The sequence below is a fragment of the Melanerpes formicivorus genome, unplaced genomic scaffold, assembly GCF_026170545.1.
Source record: "Melanerpes formicivorus ecotype bairdi unplaced genomic scaffold, bMelFor1.0.p_v2 SCAF_56, whole genome shotgun sequence".
Taxonomy (NCBI): Eukaryota; Metazoa; Chordata; class Aves; order Piciformes; family Picidae; genus Melanerpes; species Melanerpes formicivorus.
In genome coordinates this window covers 3122474-3140696 of record NW_027142408.1, presented here as the reverse complement: position 1 = coordinate 3140696, position 18223 = coordinate 3122474, and the positions used below count along the sequence as shown (strand labels likewise).

Genomic DNA, 18223 nt, shown 5'->3' with positions numbered 1-18223 from the left:
CCACACACAGGACTGAAAGAAAACAATGGGAGAAAAGAACCTGCAGAATACATCAGTGGCGTGGTGAACTCAGGGGGAGCAGCACTGCACTCAGCCACCTGGAGAGAATTCACCCTGTACAGTGGCAGACCTGTGAAGCGCTGCAGTGGAGGCTTGGCTATCACATGGGTCCTGGTTTTACAGTTTTAGAATCACTGTCTTTCAGGAAGTACACAAATCATCTCCTTCTGTTTGTTTGCAAGGAATGTAAACTGGGAAATACTCTGCAGGACTGTGCAGTGTCTAGACAGCATTTTAGAATGGCATTTGAGTGCCTATTGACCATAATTTTACACTTAGAAATGGCAAGTTGTGCTGCCTGCTTTAAGGCAGGGAAATGAAATGAAGTCAAGAAGAAAACGTTTGTGCAGGCTTCACTGTGCATCTGCTGCAGTCAGTTGCACATGGGGCAGCTGGCTTCCTGATCTGTATTAATCTGCGCTATTGTTTTTTCATTGACAAACCACTAAAGTCCTCCCCAGCCTTTAAATGTGAGAGTGAACTTAGCCATAAACCCACAGAGCATCTCTGGATTACAACATTGAACTGTTGCAATATTTACTTTCTTTATTGGTGTTACTAATACTTTCACTTGATGAAGAAGGCAGGACATATTATATAGATATATTCATCTGAGAAGGTAAAAGCAGTGCTTAAACAGCTGTCCTGATAATCAGAGACAAGAGACTATACCAGGACAAAAGGATTGCTCTTATTCAGCAACTGCTTTTAAGAGACCAGTTACTAGTGAGTTATGTACATACTGAGCTCTCTCTATTCAGTCCCACCCACCTAACCCTCCCTAGAATAATTCTGCATTTGTTATGAGTGCAGTTTGTGTTGGCTGGGTGTAAAACTACCAAGACTGGGAATGACAACCTGGTATACTGGATTACCACCATGCACTATAGAAAAGGTAATACAGAGCTGCCCTTGGGCCTTCAGTACTTGCTGAAGCTCCAGCAGAGATCTACCTGCCATGCTGAACCCTGTGCTGCCAGGGCTACTGGCTCCCAACAGAGCTAAAGCAGAGCCAAGCTGTGCACGTCTGCAGGGACAGCTGTCATACTGACAGTGGCTACTGACCTTAGGGTAGACACCTCTAGAATTACACACCTCATGTGGCTGTCCTTTGGAGAAATAAGATAGACTGTAGTTCAGACAGAAATCATTGATGGAATTGTTAATTACAATCCAATTAGAGGATAGATAATTACTTGTGGTGATTCATAAAGTAAAAGATCTCAACCTGCAGATTCCACACCGAGCTTGCCAAAGCAATTCATGGAAATGAGCCCCTGGGAAAATTAAATACATGCAAGCAGCATGAAGCAGCAAAGAGGAGCAGCAGTGCACAGCATCCTTCTCAAGAGTCATCCTGCAGCACACCGAGAGATCCAAACCCTGTGAGTTTGATTTTGTCTGTCTCATTTACACACCTGGAGAACCCAGGCCCTTTAAATAAGCTTTTCATAGCACTGTGCTCTGTATAACAAATCAGACACTTCCATAAATAAACCAACCTTAGAACACCTTTTGGGTGTTTTTAAGATAATGCACTAGTAACAATCGAGTCATATATGGTGAAGCTGGAGAACTGCTACAGCAAGGAAAGCAACCTCAAGGTAAATCATTTCAGAAATACAACGTGAGAAAAGGTCATCAGCTCATTCTCTTGTCTCTCTTTTCTCAGTTGCATGTGAAGGTACTTCCCATCAAATGTTTTCCATTGGGTCACACAGCACAGAAGAGTTATTTCGTCCTTACTATTTCAGGATGCTTTAGATTTAAACTGGAAAAGTTAATTGACCCTTTTGTTAAAGCTGAATGTCTTCATGTACAAGATTTGTTTTGAAAAGCAATCTGCTAAGCTGCTTACCAAAGGTACATCTAGAAACTGATACTAAATTGTCTTTCTTGCTGGACAAAGCTCAGGTACTTCATAGATATCCATTAACTATGCTCCTAGTTGGTCTTTCTTCTGCTGCTAAGGTCTACTTTAGACCTTATCTCTGACTTAATTTCGTTTAGGAAATAGATTATAATAGTGCACTGCATGTTAGTTGTTGCAGAAACTGCTGCCCAGAAGACCAAAGGAAGCAGTGTTCATTGGGCAGAAGCCATCCTGACGTTTCGTTTCTGAAGTGGTTTCATAAATTGCAATTCTATATAAAGCAGTTTCTGCAGTGCTCCTTTGCCCGCTGCCTCAAAGGCAAGGTGGCACTTTCATTGTGCAAATATTGATTTTTATGTATTTATTTAAAGTGGGTCATAGTCTCTGGCTGCAAAACACACCCATTTCTGCACAGCTGTGCATTACTTTTCCTTCGGGTTTTGTGTGACTGAAGGTGCCCCAGGGCACTGCACTCGATGATGTTTATTATATTCATTGTTCTCTGTGTCAAAATTTCACTTTCTTTGTTTTCTGAATGTCACCAGCTGTATGATAAGATCAACTATTAGACTGAAAAGGTCATTACTAACCAAGTGCCATCCACTCATTATGTCTGAAACACTTCTACCATTTCCCATTCCTAAGTATCCTGCTGTAGGAGATTGCACGCTGCTGAGGAACTGCAGCTCCTGTGGCTGGGTCCTGGCCCTAGCATGGCCACAGGCTCGAATCATCAGATCCAGCAACTGCCTTCCTTCAGAAGAAAATCCTGGCATGAGGGCAGTAGGGAAGCCTCATGTGCACTGCTAGCTCCCCTGGCCAAAGCCAGCCAGGAGGGCTGGGTTGCAGAAGTGTGCCTGCCTCCTATGCAGGCTAATTAAATACGCAGGGCTGTATTTATTTAGTTGTTTTTAATTACAGCCAAGGCAGTAGGAAAATGATCTCCTGACTTCCCCCACGATGGAAATGTACATCTCTTTTACTGGAATAAGGTTACACTGCCATTTCCAACCCCATCCAGACTCATAATACAGGCAGCATTCTGGACTTTATGACCCAGAAGGCAGCAGCAGTGCCCAGTCTCTCCAAGCTGGTCCAACAACTGGAAGTCTGCTGCAAGCAGATGGATGGATTCAAAGGCGCGTTGGGATTTTTAACAGTAAGCTGATTGTGCTGTGTTGAAGAATGGCATCAATTTCACTATTGCAGATTCTATCAAACAAGTTTTAAATCTTCTAAAAGCCTTTTTCCTCTGAATTAGTAAAACTATCAGCTGGAGACTCTAACCCAGTGGCAGTTGAGCCTTTGTGCTAATATCTTAAGATTACTGTTCCTGCAGTAACGAATTCCAGATTAAAGCTGGCAAAAAGGAACCACCTGCTCTGCTACCTAATACAAAAACCTCTGCAAATGTTTTGACCTTTTTTTCTTGGTGAACTACCCCTATGTGAGTGAGAGGGCACACAGAGCTGCAAGCACTCTGACACTTATTTCCCAAAAGAAACTGGTTTACAGCTCCTAATTCAAAGGGATTTTTAGAACTGTGTCACATTGCTTTAATCTATTGTTCCCAGTCCTACAGCTAGGACTGCACAGTCATGCAGTTGCCCAGGCAGCTGAAACTGTCAGTGATTCCCAGCCATCTTTCTTTTACAGAATAGCCTACTGATCAGTTTTCATTTGCCAGCATTTACATAGGAGCATGCAACTCTGGTCAATGTTTTTATTGATTAAAATGTTGGGAAGACGTCTCAGACAATTGTCCATTGTGCTCTTACAAGAAGATTAAAGAACCATTCTGGACTGTTTCAATAGTTCTTTGCCTTGCTGACAAAAGCTCTTGAGCAGCCAGAGCACAGCAATTGTATGAAATATTCTGTAATTTCAACTGCAGCTCTCATGGTGAGTTCACAGCCTCTTAAAGGCATTGCACATTTTAGTTACCACACATCATTTGTATCAATGTTATTGGGTTCTTTGATTCTTCCTTTGTTAATGGCTGCCTAATGAAGTCTGCCATTAAAAATCAAATCAAATACTTACTAATATTCACAACAGCAGCATTACTCTTACATAAAGCAGAAGCTTGTAAGCCATTTTTGCAGTATACAGATACAAATGAGTACATACAGAGATTTCATACAGACAAACCCAAGATGATGGCTGTGATGAATCTCTGCCTTGCATGGAATTTGTGGTTGGCCAACTCAATAATTGGTCTTTTGTGCCAGGATTCATCAAGGCACCTGAGGTACAGGTAGTCAGATCAGCCTGTGCCAGCCCTGCTTTAGCTATTGGCTTCATAGGACATCCATCAGTCCCTTGGGGGATTTAAGGACTGACTGGGGAGATTAATTCTTGCACTGCTCTGTTATTAGGTGTATTACAGCAACTGCCTTGGGCAACCAGTTCTAAGGTATTCCTCATGACTGCTGATCCTTGGCTTCTACTTTGTACTCCTGGATCCTATCCCATCTTCCTCCTTTCTCTTCCTAATTATTGGATCTTGCTTTCCTAGATTTTCCTTCTGACCAGCCCTATTGGCACTGTTCCAATCCTGTTCTCCCTTCATGCAGTTCTTGCTTTGCATTAGGCACCCCTTGATTGCTTGACCTTGACCCTGCTGTGCCTTTCTTGGAGTTCTTGTCCCATACTAGCCTGAGCAAGCTACAGGTGGTGTTGCTGCTCCTGGCAGTGAAGCAGTGGCTCAAGTCACCCAAAGAAGCTGTGCATTTTTCATCACTGAATGTGTTCAAGATTTGAACAGATAAAAGCCCTGTTCTCAGAGCTGACCTGCTTTATGCCAGGTTGGACTATACAGATTCCTGAGGTCCCCTCCAACCTAAATGACCCTGTAATCCCAGGCCAAGTTGATCCAGGAGCTGAAGAAGAAGCCAAAGGGCAGCAGCAATGCAAAAGCCACCAGTGGATCACTGTCTAAGGAGAACTGGAAATCTAGAGGGAGGCAGTCTGGAGGCAAGGCAAATAAAAAGACAGAAACTGTCTGCTCCACAATATATTGGCACATGCTGCAATGGTTTTTATAAACTCCCTAAGTGTACAATAGGAAATGAATTTAGGAGAGCACTAGAAAATATTCTGGGATTACATCAAGGAGAGTTTATAGGACTTGAAAATACTTGGAGAACTAGAAAGCAGTAAGGCAGCTCTTAAGAAGTGTTTGGCCTTGCAGTGAGCTTGAGAATTAGCTTGTGAACTAGTCTGTCTTCCTACAGAAAACATTTGTTCCTGCAGTCAGTTTTAAAACACCAAGTGGCCTCTTGTTCTGATGCTGCTTTTCACACATGACTTCAGGAAGATCAAGACAGCCTCTAATTTCAGCTGCACTAACATCTGTTCTGAAATCAAGATGATATAGATGCACAACTAATTGACAAAGATAGCTTCATCTAGTCTAGGGAACTGAGTGTGCTTATTTAATCTTAATTTAAGTCAGAAACAAATGTTATCAGTTCTGAAAGAAGAGAGCACTGCAAACCTGCTGCTGGGGTATAGCAAGTTACCACAGTAGTCCAAAGACTGTTCCAAATCACAAGTCACTCTTTAAAATCCCATCTCTCCTATGGAAAATGCTGCCTAAAACCCTGTTGTTTAAGGTAAAGTATCAGACAAGTAAAGCAACACAGAAACATCTTTAATCATCACCTCCTGAAAGGCAATCCAAGATCTATTGCACACTGGAGTGAAAAGATAAGGTTTACAATGGCTTTTAATCTTCTTGGTTGTCTCATGAAAAGAAACTCAAATAAAAAGAGGTGGAAAGACAACCAGCTTTTACCACAGGATTTCTGTTTCACTGCACTTTGTTTAACCCCCCAAAAATAATACTAAGTATGTGGGCATACCTGATAGTTCTCCCTCAATCCTACACTCTCTGTGTAACATCTAAATGTGACTTTCAGCAAATTTGTCCTGGGACACAGCACCTTCAAAGGAATTCATGCTGAAGAGAACAGCTGGATTGACACATGGGCCATCTGGTGAGTGCTTATTCCTGCAAGCAGAAGTGCCTAAGGACCATGAGTAACACAATTGCTCAAGAACTAGATATAAATATCTCTTTCTATGATTCCAGTTGATAAAGTCCTTCAACACACAGCTCTCTGGTTAGCCTCCAAAGCCAAGCATGATTTAAGGGAAGGTCCTGCAACCTTTCTGTTTTAAGCTCTTGCTTTCACTGATTATCATGATACGTCTTGGCAAAATCCCTGTACAATTAGAAACAGACAAACTCAGCTGATAATTGAGCTACAGATTCATATCTAGCTAAAGGAGAAAATATCTGCAAGATGTAGATACCTCCATAGGTATCTTATACCACCATAGGTATCTTGTACCTCCATAGGTATCTTGTACCTCCATAGGTGAGTTAAACTGCTTAGAAACCGCTGATTTTCCCTAAAATGAATTTCCCGAGCAGCCTTGCCCTTGTTTTGCAAATGGGGGGAAAAGGCTTCAGGGAGATCCTGAGCATGCAAACTGCTCCTAGGGAGCAGAAAAATATAAACTCTTTTCCTCTTTATTCATTATGCTTCAGCTCTTGAAGAGGGAGTAATTAGAGAACATGTATTAGCAATGTCTCTCATACCACATTGTAAATAGCAATAATAATTTGCCTCTTCCCTCGCTCGTAAGATCAATTTGAATTCACTTCTACAGAAACATGCAACACCTATTAACATTAATTAATGACTTCACCACCTAGACCACTTTATCAGTTGGATAATAATATGTCACATATCTGGAAATGAAACAAACAAAAATAATTCATTTGAACCTTCATGAGAAATTCAGATCATGTCACGAGCCATTTATAGATGTGGGAACTATTCTGAGGTCCAGAGCTTCTGTGAATGGGTTCAGGGATCTTTAATGCCTATGAACTATTCCTTTCCTTAGCATAGCATTAGGATAGCATTTCCTGAATTTATCTGACCCAAAACTAGCTTCAAAGTGGGAAAGGAAAGACTTCTAACTGCCACCTAAAAGGCACCCAAGATACTTCTTTACAGTAGCTGAACCTGAACAGCAGTCTGTTTAGCAGGAGAGAATTGACATTATCATCTCAGGGTACACAAAAGAACTCCAACAACTATGCCACAGTACTTTGAATTTTGGTCTTAGAAAACCATATTCAAACTGAGGTGCAGATAGTGTTATTATTTAGGTAGTTGCTGGATACTGAACTGTGGAATCTGCAAGTCAGATTTTGCAAAAAGAGTTTACATGGTTTGAGGGGAGGAAAAATGATATCTCAGATACATTTTACCATGCTAACACATCCTGAACTTCAGGACAAAACTCTGTGCTTTCCTCCTCATAGACTGGAAGAAAGGCAATTTCCAAACTTGAGCTTAAGGTTATAAGATGAAAAGTCTGTACATAGGGAAGGTAAAGGCTCAGGACAGGATGCTCTTTTAGTGGGGAAAAAAATAGAATAGAACAGAGTAGAACAGAATAGAACAGAATAAACCAAGTTGGAAGAGACCTCAGAGATCACCAAGTCCAACCTATCACCCAACACCACCTAATCAACTAACCCATGGCACCAAGCACCCCATCCAGTCTCCTCCTAAACACCCCCAGTGATGGTGACTCCACCACCTCCCAGGGCAGCACATTCCCATGGCAATCACTCTTTCCAATAAATAAATAAACCAGAACAAAACAAAACAAAACAAAACAGGTTTTGTTTGAGCAGCCTTACAGCTGATTTGATAATTTTGTCTAAAATGTAATTTCATACTATCTTGGAACGCTGCTAATAGAACAAATCTGCTGTAATAATTTACCTGTTCTACTTTTGCTCTTGAAAACATGAGCAGGTTTTGGGTGCCTCACTACTCTCTTCAGAAGTAAGGATTCAATTTTCAGAATTAGTTGTTCTTTCTTGTAATTTCCTGCTATTATTCACTGCTCCCAGTGAAGTCCCTAGTAAAACATCCTCCATCTGCAGGAGGAGGCTACAGCTCCTTGTGGCGTAGTACTAGAGAAAATATTCTAATGCCTGAAAGTAAATCAATATTAATTCTTGCACGCAAAGATTTACTTCCAACAAATGACAGTCAGAAACACCACAGGTTAGGAGGGCCACAAAAGCAATTTCCTATCTTAGTAACATTCTCACTAGAAGGGTTGCTGAAGGCACTAAGGCTGCAGAAATGAAAGACCTCCCTGTGCTGAGACTCCAAGGTCCTGACCCTACCTTGATGAGCTCCCCTGTGCAGAACCAGCTTCTGCAGAATAATGCTGGCCTGTTACCTATCCATCCAAGTTCCTCATATATACAACTTGCAATACAGATGCCTAAGGTCATAGTTATGATCACTGAATTTAACTGAAGAGATTATGCAGTTAAGCTACTTAAATAATAAGAATTTTTAAAAGCCATGCCTTTGGGAAACCTGACAGAGACTTAGTTTTTTAACTTGTATGACAGATGACAAAACTTCCTCAAACCACCAATCTGTTGTTTAGAAAAAGGTTGATAAGCTGCCAACATTCCCACTGATAACTTGGAGCCTGGTATCAAAGGAAACCAACCCATGTATAAAGAGAAGGGCTCCCAGAGACCGAACCAAAGAAAAGATCCACACTGGCAAAACCACTTCAGGGGCCTCAGCAACAGTTATGGGTGGCAAGAGTGAATGCTGGGTGCATCCTCTGTCTCAAATGTGCCGCCAAAGCCATGAGAGCAGCTGGCTGCTGCTGGCCCAGGACCATGCACTGAAGCTGCTGCAGGGCAGGAGAACCAAGGCAGGAGGTACATGAGGTGAGGGTGGCCAGCCAGCTCTCCTGCCTCTGAGCCTGATAGTGCCTGGTGGCCTCTGAACCACCACCTGTGTAGCAGAGAGACAAAGGTCCTCCTCCTTCATTACGTTTCCTACACATAAGCAAGCTCCATACAAGCATTGCCCTGGGATATCAGGTCTATCCCTTCTACTCAGGTGCCGTGTCTTCCTGGATTTTTCAAGGTCAGCAGTCTAGCATATTGATCTGGCAAACTCGTTTCCATGTAGCTGGAACTGCTACTCTACCCTTGTTCTCTCTCAAATGTGAATAATGTCCTTTTTGTTCTTATTTAGCCTGGCACAGAATTAAGTAGCACAAACTGCAGTCTGGTGTGATCCTTGTTGTCATAGATTATTCATCTGATTTCTTGGAGCTCCCTGGCTGTTGCAGCAGTTCCATTAACTTCATATCTTCTCTACTTCTGAATGTCAAACTTCGGCAGCCAGATACTTAGCACATATTTCCCAGTTCATTCTCTTTCTCTTTTCCCATAGATTTTCTCGTCTATTATCGACACAGCAGCAGCTTCAGTACATCTTAGGTAATTAATTCAAGCACACTCACACCATTTTGTGCATTGATATTTAGTTCAACGGCATCTTGGAACTCCCCAGCTTAAATTCAGATAAGAGCTGCAAACAGAAATAATTGAGTTTTACCATGGAAAGACAGACAGCCACTCTGAACCAAAGCAGACTGAGCAGTTTAGCAGCTGAGGAAGGAAAATAGCTTCTATCCCATATAGGATAAAAAGGTTTAAGATGAACTGCAGTGATTACTCTGGCTGAAAACTGCTCTAAACAGCACTCTGGTGAGTTTAAAACATGATTATTAAGGGGGAAATGGCAATTAATTAATTGATTCTGGTTTTGATAGGAATGTTTTGGGATACATTTTGATGAGTGTTTGATGTATCTTTCTTGGACAAAGCAGGGCATTTTTGTCCCCTGGAGAATATTTGCTTTCTGCAAAAGAGTGTTTAACTCATTCTGTAAAAGCAGCACTCAAGGCTCTGTCTTACACTTTTTCTGTTGGCTTTGGTTTGGTTTGGGGTTTTGGGGGGTTTGTTTGTTTGTTTGGGGGTTTGGTTTGTTTGGTTTTGCCTTGTTTGTTTGTATTTGCTTTTTTTAAAGGAGAAACAATTGAAAGTCTCCTTTTTCCTCCACTAAGCTCCAATAACTGGTGAATATTCAGAGCCAAAACAGACTGATGATTTCATTTTATTTTTTCACTTTCAGGAGTGATTTTATCTCTCTGGGCTCCATTGTAAGATTAAAAGGTACTTTAACAACATTTTGTAACATATTTGACCTCTGCTTTCTAGATACATGATTAGCTACAGAAGCTTACATAAAAAGTAGGGAAATGGCTGAGCAGAGAGAGTACCTGCTGACAGAGAAAGACAGCCAGGCTCAGTCTAATTTCAGCTGTTTATATTTCAGCCACAATCATGAGATGTAAATGCAGAATTCATTTTTACCACAGTGCTAACACCCTAAATCTCTAATAGAGACACAAATACTCATGACTAAAAACAATAAATTATAAAAGCATCAAAACCAACAGAAGAGAAAACTTGTATTAAATGAAAGAGAAATATGGCAGCACCAGATACCTTTGCTGAGAGTTTGCGTATCATTGACTAAAGAAGAAAACACTAGAGATCACAGCAACCACCACAGCTGTATTCAAAGCCACTAAATTACTCTTAACTCACCAGCAAGATAGTCTGATAAAAACAGAAAAATACAGAATTATCCAGGTTGGAAAAGACCTTTGAGATCATCAAGTCCAACCTATCACCCAACACCATCTGATCAGCTAAACCATGACACCAAGTGCCTCATCCAGGCTCCTCTTAAACCCCTCCAGGGATAGTGACTCCACCACTTCCCTGGGCAGCACATTCCAACGGCCAGTTATTATTTCTGGGAAGAACTTTCTCCTCACCTCCAACCTAAACCTCCCCTGGCACAGCATGAGACTGTGTCCTCTTGTTCTGGTGCTGGTTGCCTGGGAGAAGAGACCAAGCCCCGCCTGGCTACAACCTCCCTTCAGGTAGTTGTGGAGAGCAAGAAGGTCTCCCCTGAGCCTCCTCTTCCCCAGGCTAAGCAGCCCCAGCTCCCTCAGCCTCTCCTCACAGGGCTGTGCTCCAAACACCTCCCCAGCTTTGTTGCCCTTGTCTGTACACAACAGTACTGACAGATGAGTTGGTTTGTACATTACCCTGTGTATAGAGCTCAAATCAAGAATTTAATTTAACTACATTTTTAAGTCTTATGATTGAACTTCAGATCCTGAATTTAGTGTTTGAGGTTGTTTTTTGTTTGGCTGTTCGTTTTCTAAGAGGCATGTATAGGAATACTAAAAACACAATCTGTAACTTGAGGAAAAAAACAGAAGAAAAAAATCCATTTCATATTTGAGCAGCTTCTGTGAAGAGTAAGCATCTTCCTCTAAAGCCTCTGACTTCCAGAAGTAGGGAAAAGAAATAGGAGGTATAACACAAACTGCCTGTTTTGATATTTTAACACTTAAAACGACTTCTACTGTTAAAACTTTTCCTTCTCAGGAAAGGAATTTTGGCTTTTAACTCAAAGTAATCACAAGGGACATTCCATTGCTGCTGACTTCCATTTAAAGAAAGAAACAGAACAGAAAGGTAAAGAAAATTCCACCTGCTGGCTTCCTTGAATGTTGCTTAATACCTCCTGAATGACCTCTCAGGCATGGCACACGCTCGACTGCCTGCCTTGAGCCAGCTGACAGATCTCAGGAAGCAAAGTCACTGTGTCAAACACTGAACAGCAGATTTCAGCCAGCATTTGACACAGGCATTCCAGCTCAGGATGCCAGAAGGATTTCTGTAGGAACCAGGTGGATAAATGGTACTTACTCATTTTCTGTCTCTGGATAATAGAAGCACTTAATTAAGGGGAATCGAAGCAGTGGTAGTAGAGATGTTAAGCTGGAACTCTCCTATGGGTTCTGGGAGTTAAGGTACTCATATGGCTTTAGAAAAACCTATACATTTATGAATACCTTTTGAATTAGTACATGCATGTGAAAATTCAGTGCTCAGTTCCACAAGCTCTTTGATGGGATGAATAATTCCTTTTCAAATACTGAAACTACACTTTGGCCAAAGAGTAAATTAGCTGTTTATTTCTGGAGACCATTTGTTTGAGGTATGCAACAAACCAAGGACCATACTCCCAATTCCACTTATGATTGTCCTCTTTCATACATTCCAGCAATACAGAAGGTATAACTCCAAAACCCAAACCAAACAACAACAAAAAGGTAAAAGATGTGGAGTAAGGCCCAATCCTATGGTGCAGGTTAAATGAAAAAACAAGGACAGGAGCTGTTTCTTTAGGTAAAATGATATTCTGTGCAGCTCCTTCAGGGAGAGGCCTTTTATTCTTTTTCACTCCACACCAGTCCTGCTTCTGACACAAATTTCAGTGAAGCATTGGAAAAAAAAAGCAGGAAAAACCAGCAGAACAAATCAGAATTATGCATACAACACAGAGCCATATTTTTGTGGTACATATGATCACAACAGCCACGAGAAGGTCTGCTCACAATATGAAGCTCAGCTCTGAAGGGTAACACCTTCCAAAGTCAACAATATAGGCACACAAAAAGAACTTTACCACAAGAGTCACGGTAAAACATGACAGCGCAGCAGCTCCCTCCTGCATGCTAATGAAAATCTCCGTGTCTTTTGCAACACACCCAAACAATCATGCAGCACATCCTCACAGTTTTAAAGTGTTTTAAGCCATTTCTTTTGTCAGTTATCTATTTTCATTTTGCTGTGGACATCACTAAAGCTATTCCTGTGTTTTGCCACAGCGAAGTGTACACTGTAGAGAGTAGTCCTATCAAGTATCCTACTCTACATTACCTGCAAAATGGATAATCACAGAATTGTCAGGGTTGGAAGGGGCCTCAAGGATAATTCAGTTCCAACCCCCCAGACATGGGCAAGGACACCTCACACTGCATCAGGTTGCTCACAGCCACATCCAGCCTTAAAAAGCTCCAGGGATGAGGCTTCCACCACCTCCTTGGGCAACCTGTGCCAGTCTCTCACCACCCTCACGGGGAAGAACTTCTTCCTAAAACTTAATCACTTTCATTATTTCTTTGCCTTCAAGCATTAAATAGCTCAGTTTACAGTACATTTGTCATTCCTTGGAGCAAGCAACTCCATCCTGGAAATAAAAGTCTAAACCACATTTCTCTTAGTCAGCTTTTATAGGTCAGAAGTCTTGTGCTTGCTACTTACAATCTGACCTCAATTAACGAAGTCTTTTAGAGGACACTAAATTAGTTTTGCATAATAGAAGTTTAAATTGAAAGCATCTTGATTGTTTTAATTAACACACTGTGTATGACATGACCCTGTTCCAGATAGCAGGAAATTTTGGGTAGTATGTTTGAGGCTGTACTAATAAGTAATGATTCATATGTTCTGGCAAATTACCACAGCTGGGTTAGGAGTTTTCCTTGGTGTATAAAACACCTTTCCAAGAGCCACTAGTAAATGAAGTACCACTGCATCTTGCAGTTTCCTGTAGATCAGGATAACTTTGTGTTCAGATAGATGAAAGCTGTGAACAGGTTTTGACAGCTCTCATTCCATCTATCACTCTATAAACCTCTCTATTTCCTTCTCTTTGAGTTTTTCAGTCATGGCCCTATTCTTCCTCCCAATGGATGATTACACTGCCACTTTTCTTTGCTTCAACTCATCCTTCTTAAACAATCCAGATCACTGTAACTTAAGGGTTTTGCTGCACACTTCCAATAAGGTTAGTATAGGTACTTTTACTGAAGGAACCACCTTCCACTTCATCTATTAGTATCTAAATGGATATTGGACATTTTGTGGCTTTTGAAAACAAAACTCCCTTGCCTTAGAATGAAAATCTTGCTCCAGCCTGGAATCTGATCCTGCTACCTGCTTGTACTTGCTCATTTTCACTTGCCGATTCCTCTCTTCCACATCCATGGCACCTGTTAGGTTAAAAAGAGAGGGGGGAAAGAAAAACAAATCAATAAATACACAGGCAGTCCTCAATTCCAAGTTTAAAGTTATGCTCATGAAAGTTTTAACAGAAAGAGGTGCAATCTGATTTACTTAAATTACAGTGTACATCATTTTAGTCTCTGGATTACAATTATTCAACCCACCCCCAAAAAGTTGCCAGAGGAGAGCAGAAGTGAGTTAGCAGAATCTTAGTGAGTGTTGTACCTTCTACACACTTCAAGTGAGAAGAGCTTTGCAGGAAAGAAAAAAGTAGTGATAAAAGCAAAGTGCAAATGGAACCCAATGTTTCCAGGAAATAAAATTTGACTATTTCAAAAATGTTCAAGAGAAACCTAGTCCCTCATTAAGGAAAAAAGGGAGTGCAAAGGCAACCTGTTTGTTTTGGGTTGAGAGATCCTGGTTCTGCATTTATGGTGTGATCCACCACACTGCTAAACAAGGAGCAACCCCAGGCTAGCAGACTGTCAGTTTACCCTTTGAGCATCTCATTACTCTGCTCAAATCAATTTAAAGATGTTTAAGGGAATGTTCAATAGCCATCCAGTGGCATCACTGCCACATGCTAATGACACACATTCCCAGCTTCAGGATCCACTCTTCTTGCACCAAATACTATTAGCAAATGATTGGACCAAGTGATTAGTCTCAGATAGGGATGGATTCTTGCTATATGATTTGGGCAGCAGTCGGTATTAACCAGCTGGCACTGTAACACCACAACTTGCTGTGTGAAATCATAAGGAAGTAAGTGCCAAAGCTGGAGTAGAAGAGAGAAATAGAAAAACGAGGGGAAGACAACAGCCCAGGATTAAACAAACAAACAAACCAACCCCAAAACAACAAAACATAAGAAGTAAAAGTGTTTAAACAAAATCTAGTTGTCTATTATACATACACAGGCTTGATTCTCTTCCACTTTTGCATGATATGAATCCAGAGTATTTAACTATCTGCTGAATGCTAAGAAGTATTGATTCTGACTGAGGTTTGTCTCAAACTTTCCATAATTTTAACAGAAAAATTGCCTAGGATTCCAGTTTCAAAATCCCACTGGTCATAAATGGAAGTTTCTGGGTGTTACAAATATTGAACAGTCTGCACTGTATTCATGGATCTGAGACAGGAATATTAGATTCCAATGTACCACAGAAACCTGACTTAAACTCTAAACCTCAGTTCTAAGTCATAATCCAACAGTAAAGTGGGGCTTTGCAAAGGGCCTCTTCAGGGTCTCTGAGTTGTACATCTTTATTAACAACAGTAAGAGCAGTAGCAGGTACTGTGACCCTGCCTGCTACATCTAGGATATCTGGAAGTAAAAGGATGGAAGGCAGAGGGAATGTGAAAAGGCTAAACTGTGCTGACATCTATAAACATTCTGGCTTCTGATTTTTGTATTGAAACTCTCCACCTTTACTCCCTACAAACAACACAAATGCAAAACTTCATCACAACTTTTAGGAGAAATGATAAACAAGAGCATTAATTAAAAAGTAGGAGTAGTGTTTTAAAAGAAGGATCAGTGGTTTGGGGGAAGAGACAAAGCGAAAGAGAGAGCAACAGATGAAAATTCCTCAAATAAAATCAAGCTACTTTTCCCTGTCACAATTTCCCTCAGATGTTTTAGATTCCAAAACAATATTTGGATAGGACAAGGAGCAATGGATGTAAGCTGCAGCACAGGAGGTTCCACCTCAGCACAAGGGGGAACTTCTTTACTGCAAGGGTCACAGAGCACTGGAACAGGCTCCCCAGAGAGGCTGTGGAGCCTCCTTCTCTGGAGCCTTTCAAGGCCTGTCTGGATGTGTTCCTCTGTGACCTGAGCTAGATTGTATGGTCCTGCTCTGGCAGGGGAGTTGGACTTGATGATCTCTTTGGGTCCCTTCCAACCCCTGACATCCTGTGATGTGCCAATTTATCATTAAGATGCAATGCTGGGTTTTGGGTTTGTGGTTTGGTGTTTTTTTCAGTAGGAATCTAGTTTTTAAAGCTCTAAAGATTTGGGTTATTTTTCTCTTGAAAACAAAAACTTTATACTTAGAAAAATGATATTTTTCTTCTTCCAATGCCAGAGTAAGACAGAAGTAGTTTTATGGTAAAATAACCTTTGCTCCAAAAGGAAAAACAATCTCCAGTTGTCATTCTTCAGTAACATCAAGAAGACATTTTTCACTAAAAGGGATTTTTGGGGTTTTTTTTCTATTTTTCTTAGGAAGTTTTCTTATTCAATAATCACCTCTGTGGTGCCCAGACACAAAATGCCAAATTTCAGGCTGAAGTAACACATCTTGAGGATAAATCAGAAATTTCAGCACTTTGAAAACATTAATTCTTCACTAGGATCAGCTGGCACAGTGAACGTTTCCACAACGCTAATTGCCTATGACCTGCAAAACCAAGCACTCTGAAATATGCCAATGGAAAGGGGAGTGCAACCCTTGAGGTGAGTCCTCTGTAGCAAAATAAGCAAAACTGGTGGCTCAGTTTAGTCTCAGGATAAAAACAAGACAGCAAAAATTAGGGGGAAAAGCCCAAACCAAACCAACTGCAATATTCAATTCCCATATAATCTCATTGAAAGGAAACCCAACTTGCTATGTAGCTCTGAAGCTGCCTTTAACAAGTTAATTCACTTACATGCAAAAAACAGAGAATCCTGAGGGCAGCAGAAAGTTCATAATGCAGAAGATCAGCTTTTGGTCCGTGCATGGAAGTGACATGCGGAAAGAGTGTGCAGGGTTACTGGCTGCCGCAGGCTGGTCTCTGTGTAACTTAAGCCAGATGCAACCCTGGTCTGGCTGGGAGGAGGGAGGTTGAGAAGGCATCACAGCACTTCCCATGCACGTGGTGGAAATGCAGGGCTATCATTATCTCTGCATCTGCTAGCAGATCTAAACCTCTATGTGAAGGTTTAGCTAGAGCAGAAAGTACTTCAAGAGAGCTCAGTAGCTGCCCAATAGGAAGCTCCAGCTCCTAACATGATTTTGGTAACTGAGGCGGAATATCAGTCCTATATTAAGGCCTCCACTGTGATCATGAGGTGATTGAGAGTATGTGCAGATGAATCAGAACTAACTTGTATCTAACTATTAGCTATCAACAGCAGTGAAAATGTGTGGCATAAGCTTTCACACCAGTAGAGCAAGGCTGGCTGAGCCCTCGTATGGAGCTGGGCTCATTACACCTTAGGCAACATATCGGAGTTTTGCTTATTTTGAACTACTATTCAGTGTTAAAAAAACAACCAACCAAAAGACAAAACAAACACAAACCCACAACAAACATGGTCTGAAGGTTGGCCTAGTGGGGTTTTCATCAGCAAAGTCAGCTGCTGCTTCAATACCAGCCACTCTCCTTACTTTTAGAAGGGAGCATGCTGGGGGAAAGCACTACAGTGCAAACACAGTTCTGAAATGCCAGTCAGGCACCTAAGGGAAGTGCACAGCAACCCTGTAACCTGCCCTCAGTTCCATGAAGACTGTAGTAAGAGACTAATTTGTGCCAGAGCTTAGCACTAGTGACTAAAGTAAATTAAGCCTTTAGCCACATAAGTTGTACTGTAACTTTTGGGTTGATCTATGGAAATGCACCCAATAGATACAGAAGTGTAAGTAAAACTTCAACTGCATGATATTCTGTAGCAAAAGATAAAGAAATGTCTCCAGACTCAGAGAAAAAGGGTGTCTGGCAGCTCCAGGACCAAGTCAGGAGAAGCTCCTAAACACTGTGGACATGATTAGATGAGCAAGAGTGTCATCAGGAAATCAGGTGACCAGTAACAATCTACATGCAGGACCCCTCTTCAGATGTACCCAGCTCGACCTGTAACTCCTTCTAAATCTTCAACATAGCAGAAGAAGGATCTCTGTTTCATTCTTTTATTAAAACAGAACCTAGGGATAAGCCCTACTGAGGTGACATCCACAAAATTCCTACCATGTTCTGGGTGTTGGATGTATAATTCCTACAGCAGGACTCAGAGCAGGCATTGCTCCAGCTTCCAGTGGAAACCACTGTTTTCCATGCTTTAACTTGAAAGAAGGTAAGATTCAGCTGCTTCACCATGAAAGCTCTCCTCATGACTGAAAACTAGTGGTTTTGTGCTGAATAAGGAAATGTAATCGGAGGCATGGTTAATACCTAACATTTCCTGACCCCATCTGCTCAGAGATGCACATCTTTACAAGGTATCATAGTAGTATCAGTCAGGGTTGGAAGGGACCACAAGGATCATCTAGTTCCAACCCCCCTGCCACGGGCAGGGACACCCCACACTAGATAAGCAATCATTCAGTTCAGCCTAGAGCTAAAGACTGTTACTTGCTCTTCAGGTCAAACACTAAGGTAAGACTCTTGAGATGGCAGTCTGTGGTTCACACCAACGACAAAATGTCCTTATCACCCATCTTGGCCTA

The 18223-nt window shown here is 41.4% G+C and overlaps 1 protein-coding gene across 49 annotated transcripts in view; it reads right to left on the bottom strand.

The window, feature by feature from the left end:
• RIMS2 (regulating synaptic membrane exocytosis 2) overlaps positions 1-18223 on the bottom strand; it is a 378604-nt gene that overhangs the window by 64123 nt on the left and 296258 nt on the right. For 40 of the 49 annotated variants that reach the window (XM_068161226.1, XM_068161227.1, XM_068161209.1 and 37 more), the window contains one exon: positions 13674-13774. The exons of the other annotated variants lie outside the window; for them this stretch is intronic. In XM_068161226.1, coding sequence (XP_068017327.1) covers positions 13674-13774 — 101 coding nt within the window. The remainder of the gene's footprint in view (positions 1-13673; positions 13775-18223) is intronic. 49 annotated transcript variants of the gene reach the window in all.